The sequence below is a fragment of the Erpetoichthys calabaricus genome, chromosome 4, assembly GCF_900747795.2.
Source record: "Erpetoichthys calabaricus chromosome 4, fErpCal1.3, whole genome shotgun sequence".
Taxonomy (NCBI): Eukaryota; Metazoa; Chordata; class Cladistia; order Polypteriformes; family Polypteridae; genus Erpetoichthys; species Erpetoichthys calabaricus.
The window spans coordinates 221317999-221324830 of NC_041397.2; the positions used below are offsets into that span (position 1 = coordinate 221317999).

At 35.6% G+C, this 6832-nt stretch overlaps 1 protein-coding gene across 1 annotated transcript; it reads left to right on the forward strand.

The window, feature by feature from the left end:
• The first annotated feature begins 5054 nt into the window (after positions 1-5054).
• On the forward strand, positions 5055-6024 carry LOC127527558 (odorant receptor 131-2-like). The gene has a single exon (XM_051926645.1). It carries the CDS (start codon positions 5059-5061, stop codon positions 5995-5997), a length of 939 nt encoding a protein of 312 aa, XP_051782605.1. The 5' UTR covers positions 5055-5058; the 3' UTR covers positions 5998-6024.
• Positions 6025-6832: the final 808 nt, after the last annotated feature.

Sequence of the window (6832 nt, forward strand, 5' to 3'; positions counted from 1 at the left end):
ATGTTGAAAGAAGCTTCTGCACCTGATGATAAACTGATGATGAGAAGCAGCTGACAATTACAGTATATATACCAGGGGTACTCAGCTCCATTACTGGAGGTTCAATGTGGCTGCAGGTTTTTGTTTTGACCAATTTTTTTTTATAGACAGTTTATTATTTCAAAAGCAGTAAGTTTTATTTTAACTTAGTTTTAGTTAACTCAATGGTTGAGTTTCAGAACCCTAAATTGCCTATTTTAGTTTTAAACAGCTGCATTATGGCTTTAGTTATTGACTGTTTTATCATCAGTTAGTAATGAACTGCAAATGGTAAAGACATAACATATTAAACTGACAAGACCATCTAGGGGCACATTCTCTAATTTTTAAAACATAGAATAAAAAACATATTTAACCCCACTCGTCATTACATCTTTTCTATGAACTGCTTAAGGTTGCCTAAATGAAACCAAACAAAACAAAAGCATAACAAAAAATAAGAACTAATGAACAACCAATGTACCAAGTAATGTTATACTATTTTATTTCTGTTTGTTGGCTGAGAGTAATGTTTCTTTGTATTACTATTAGAAAGCAGTATATATTTTAAGACACCACCTTGACATTTAATTTTAGCTACTTCATTCACCACCAATGTGATACGATGGCAGCCATTTTTGTGCCAATATGCTCACCACACATGAGCTATTAGGTGGTGAAGTGGTGAGAGAGATTGCCAGTTAGAGACAAGAGATGATTAGGGGGCCAGAATGAATAGACCAAGGAGAACAATTTAGCCTGGACATCAGGATACACCCTACTCTTTATGAAGGATGCCCAGGGATCTTTTTTGACCACAGAGAGTCAGGACCTCAGTTTTACATCTCATCCAAAGGACGGTGCCATTTTTACAGCACAGTGTCCCCATCACTGCACTGGTATCCACATTCAGACCTTGCTGGCCTCCTTAACACCTCTTCCAGCAGTAAGTTGAGCTTTTCCTGGTTGGTCTCCCATTCATGTACTGGCCGGGCCCAAACAGGCTTAGCTTCAGATGGATGACCTCTTCTGAAGTACATGTAGTATGGCTGGTATTGTATGTGGTATGGCAGGTGGTATGGTATATCAAACACTCCATTTATTTTGAATGAGGCAGTAGAATTGATTTTAGTGAAACCTACTTGCTTAGAAAAAAAGGAAAAAAGTAAATTGTAATGAATGAGTTAAGCTAATGATGAAACTCATAAATAATGACTAAAGCCCTTAATGATTTCAGCTCCTACAACTAATTAACAACATGGGTATTTCTAGTGAAAGTCTGCTTTATAAAACAAGTCTTGAATAATTAACACAAATCACTCCTATGTGATTCACCTTTTTGTTATATATGCACACGCATTGCATTTTCACTCTTTGTTTTTTTATATCCTTTGATTGTGTGACATTCTAGAAAGTATTTCTTGTGCTGTAAGTAATCACAACTTTTCTAATCCTTTTTAAACTTAGAATTATTTTTTTTTAAAGATTAACTTAAATTACTACACACTTAAACTTTACTTATTATGCTGCAACCAGTAACGGCACACTGCACGATAACGTGCAGTGAATCCACTTGACTTGAGCATTCCTAGTTTTCATCCTCTTTCTCTGTACGTTTAGCATTCGTTTGCTCAGAGGTTGATGCGCTTGCTGCAACATATGAGGGGCCAAACAGGCCATAAATCATATATTTTCGAACGTATCCTAATGGTTGACACGTGAACACTATTGGTTTATGTATGTGCAATAATGGTTGCATTCATATGAACTGCACTGGTTCGTGTCCGTATATTATCGGTTTGTGCGTGAACTCTATCGGCTGGTACACGTATGCTTTTGGTTTGCATATGAACTATATTGAATTGAACTTTATTACTTGTTCACGTGCGTTTGCTATCGGTTTGTGAGTGAATTACATTGGTTTGCGTGTGTATGCAATCGGTTTACGTATCAACTATATTGGCTTGTGTTCGTATACTACTGGTTTGCTTACGTATAGCGGCCCCTCATAGCTTCCTGAGCAGTTCTTCTTTTCTCCACTCTTGCGGCTCGCTTCTTCTCTTCTTTCGTCTGCATCTTTTCGCATTAAAACTGATTAAGTCAGTGTTTGTGTTGCAATTACTTAGTACGTTTTGTTTAATTTTTCACTAAAGCTGGCACTTAAGTCTTCAATCTGCCTTAAGACTCCATCCATCCATTTTCCAACCCGTTGAATCCAAACACAGGGTCACGGGGGTCTGCTGGAGCCAATCCCAGCCAACACAGGGCACAAGGCAGGGAACCAATACTGGACACCCACAAACACACCCACACACCAAGCACACACTAGGGCCAATTTAGAATCGCCAATCCACCTAACCGGCATGTCTTTGGACTGTGGGAGGAAACCGGAGCGCCCGGAGGAAACCCACGCAGACACGGGGAGACCATGCAAACTCCCCGCAGGGAGGACCCGGGAAGCGAACCCAGGTCCCCAGATCTCTCAACTGCGAGGCAGCAGCGCTACCCACTGCGCCACCGTGCCGCCCGCCTTAAGACTGATTTAAGATATTAAGAGGTAGGGGAAATGACGGCGAAGGTATTAGGGATGCTGGTCGCTGCCAAAAGTTGATTCTACAATAAAATGAAATAAAAAGAAAAAATAACCTTGGAGGCCATTCTTCACCCGGAAAGCGGATAGCAGACGTCACGTAGTATATGTGTACCAAATTTCAGCTCAATAGGTCAAACAGTTTGCGAGCTACAGGTGATTCAAAATCCTGGACGGACAAACGAACGGCCAGAGTAGCGTATTATACATAAAGAAAAATTCTCTCTAGACAACATGATGAGGACTGAAAGAATTTTTTTAAGCTATAGAGGCATACTGTTCAACAATACTAAAAGTCAATTTAGAGAACTACAGCCTTTTTACAGGTACGGAATTCGACCACAGAGTATTTGTCCTGAAAAACGTATGTAATTATAGGCTAAACGGCAGGCGAGGCTGTAGAATATAAAAACAATAGGCTAGAGACGGCTATTAATTACGTAGCATTGTTGTCTCACTTACATTAAAAGCTATTTTGATTAATGGTTAGAAGGTCATCTTGGCGCTCTAATGTCCGTCCACAATTCAAACCCATAGTAAATTCAACACACGTGTACATTTGTGAGTTTTCAGTCCACTGAGTATCCATCCAAGGCTAGTGACCATTGCAGTTGAGAGACGATTTAACATTCCTAAACACTTGACAAGTATAAGGCAGATATAGGGAATGTGTTGAATGTAAGGAGAATATTAATTACATATCACAAATATGTAAGATGCAATGCCCAATATTTTAGTTTCAAGTTTCCAAAAATAATACATTTGAAGTATAGAAATGCAACTATTTCTGACCCGTTAAAGAATATTTTATGACTCAGTTTACACAAAAAGGTAGGATGTAAGGAGGACATTATATATATTTTACACAGATTATAGAGGAATATGTATTTGCCCAGCAAAATCAACAAGTAAAAATGAACTCTTACAATATTTATATTAACCCTTATACTGTAAATGTATATATCAACTTACTGTAGTGTATTCATGAATCCATTTCAACTGTGAATTTAATATTAAGAATTCTGCTGTGTGTGACTGTGTCAAAGAGTGAAATTTACTTGAGAAGAAAAATTAATAGGTATTTATTTTTCAAAATTACAGAAATTATCAGTTGTATGTTAGTGTCCTACGTTTTGAAGAGTGTCTTTTCACTCAACTTAAATTATCAATAACAGTGTTGTTTTGTTTGTCTGATGTGTGTAGACATATTTTCTCACTTCTTACTAAATAGTAGTGATTGATTTTTTTGTAAGTTATTTTGATGAATAATGAATACAGATTACAGTACATTGGAACAGTAAAAAAATATTTCAGCTTTCTTATGCTTTTCTTGTAATCTATGCATAGTATAGAAATGTTAAATTGAATGTTTTTTATGTATGAAATAAAAACATTGAAAATTAAACCAAAACAGTATATTTACAAAGAAATCTAAATGTGTGATGTAAGACTAAATTTTCATATATTAAAAGTCATTCTTTTTGTACCTTAGTTAACCATTGGTAATACTCTTTAATATGCAAGGTTAGATTATAATGAATAAAACATTATTAGTTATGCAAAGCCATTAAGTCTACATATTTAAAGTCTTAAGTTAGAATAAGCCCAGTATTATAAGAGAAACATATGCAGTAAGTAAACATTAGCATAAATAACATTGAGCAGATGAAGTACTGCATATTTCACATATAGTACAAATTTAATTTAAGCTCTCCTGATCATAATGTGAAAATTTGTTTCCTATACTTTAGTGTCTAGTAAGTTGCAGAACATGAGACATGTTAAAAATGCATGTTATGTGTGTAATGGAAAATTCATTCAAGTAATGATTATATACAGTACAGCATGTAAGGTAATACTAGTAAATTTCATTAAAAGTCTGATGGCATTTTGCTCTTATTAATTCTTTCCAAGTATCATGAATTAAAAGACCAGCATGCAATTTCTGCATTAAGTCAAAATGCACAATAGCGGACACCTTTGCTTTTATTACATGCATAAAATAAGCCCCGATTCCTTACTGTCAGCTTAAACAAAATAGCAATAGAGTGGCCCAGTGAAGCTATTTAGAGCATTGGCACCTCCTTGCTCTTGGGTACCCAATTTGGTTCTTAGCTAAGAAGACATCTGCTTGAAGTCTCCAAACACAAGCCATTAACTTAACTGATCATCTTAATTAAGCCAAGCATATGTCAGATATCTGTGATCAGCTGCCATACCATTCAAGCTTGATTCCTGCCTTATACACTAAGCTGCTAGTGTAGGTTTTAGTTCACTGTAACCCTGTATAATGAGAAGAGGTTCAGGAAACAAATGCATTGGAAGGTACTGTAAATAATTTAGCAAACATCTCAATATCTTCCTTTGGACTTATTTTACATGTTTTCTTTTTACCTTTTTACAAAATAATTACATTGTATTTTTCTCCTTTTCTTACAGATTAACAGACTATGGAAGCTAATAACTCACAAATCAATAATAGTATAAAACAATTTAGGGTAACATTCACACAGTTAACGATTTATATTTCTCTTTATATCAACTTTGTCATGCTTTTCTCTTTTTTCAGAAAAGATTCTTTTCGGGAGGACACCCGCTATATTTTATTTGTCCATATGCTTTTTGTGGACACATTTCAGCTTGTTTTTATGGACATGTCACAACTTTTCTACTATTTCTCTATTCTCATGCCTGCAGGGGCCTGCATTGTCATTTCTATGATTCTGGAAACATTGTCAATTAATACGCCTTTAACTCTCACCGCAATGTGTCTGGAGCGATATGTGGCCATATGCATGCCACTGAGACATGGACAGATTTCTACAGTGAAAAGAACTCTAGATGTTATCCTCATCATTTGGCTAATTGGTTCAATTCCTAGCATTAGAGATTTTATTATTGTCATTGCAATGGAGCCCAATACATTTTACGTTGAAAAAAACTTCTGCAGCTATGACTTGATGATAAGAAGCATCTGGCAATCATATGTGCGGTCAGCAATGGGAATGTTGTATTTTGGGGTCATGTTAGGCATGGTGGCTTTCACATATGTCAAAATAATGGAGGTGGCAAGAACTGTATCAGCCGACAGTTCGGCCTCCAAAGCTCGAAACACAGTCCTCTTACACACCTTTCAGCTTGTGCTTTGTTTAGCCGTTTTAGTTTCCCCTTTCGTGGAAATGGCAGCCTTCCAAATAAACCAGAACATTATCTCACATGTAATATATTTCAATTTTATCACATTTAACATTTTGCCTCGTTGTTTAAGTTCTTTCATTTATGGTGTGAGAGATGATAAATTTAGAGAAGTCTTTCTGTTTTATATTACTTTTGGGCTGGTGAAAGTGGCATTGAAAAAATCACTAAAAGCAGCTACAGATCATTTTTAGGGTACTATCATAATTTTGTAATATGATATATGTGAAGGAATTAAATCACAATGTGATAGACATAACATTTTAAAAAAAGGTTTAAATATTTATTATATTGTCACTAAAGAAGTAAGATTTTAAATTTAAAAAATCTACTAATATTAAAAATTATTGTGCCTGGATTTTTTCTGTATTTTAGAACTGAATTTGGAATGTATACAGCTAAAAATAACCTTCAAAATGAAAGAATTTTGATTTAAGTTTTAAAAATATTTAATAGCACATTAAAATATTACTTAAAATAGCAGACTAGGCCTTCGAGTTTTAGTGGGATTTTAACAAGTCCCAAAGATGGAATGCGAGAGAATAATTTTAAGGTAACATAGCATTCATTTTAAAGAAATAGCATAAATGGTTTATAAATGTCAGAAACCTGTTCAGGCATATCAGGAAACCAGATAAAGGCCAAGTGAACAACAAAGACAAAGATGTCAGACACAAAATGTGTCTAAAAAGATGACTAAGAGATCAGCTGACATCCTGTAAACAACAAAACTGGACAGCTGTTGCATAAACAGCAATTTCAAGGGTGTTGGTTCAATCCAAAGAATACGAGAAGAACAGGAATACAGTAATCCCTCCTCCATCGCGGGGGTTGCGTTCCAGAGCCACCCGCGAAATAGGAAAATCCGCGAAGTAGAAACCATATGTTTATATGGTTATTTTTAGAATGTCATGCTTGGGTCACAGATTTGCGCAGAAACACAGGAGGTTGTAGAGAGACAGGAACGTTATTCAAACACTGCAAACAAACATTTGTCTCTTTTTCAAAAGTTTAAACTGTGCTCCATGA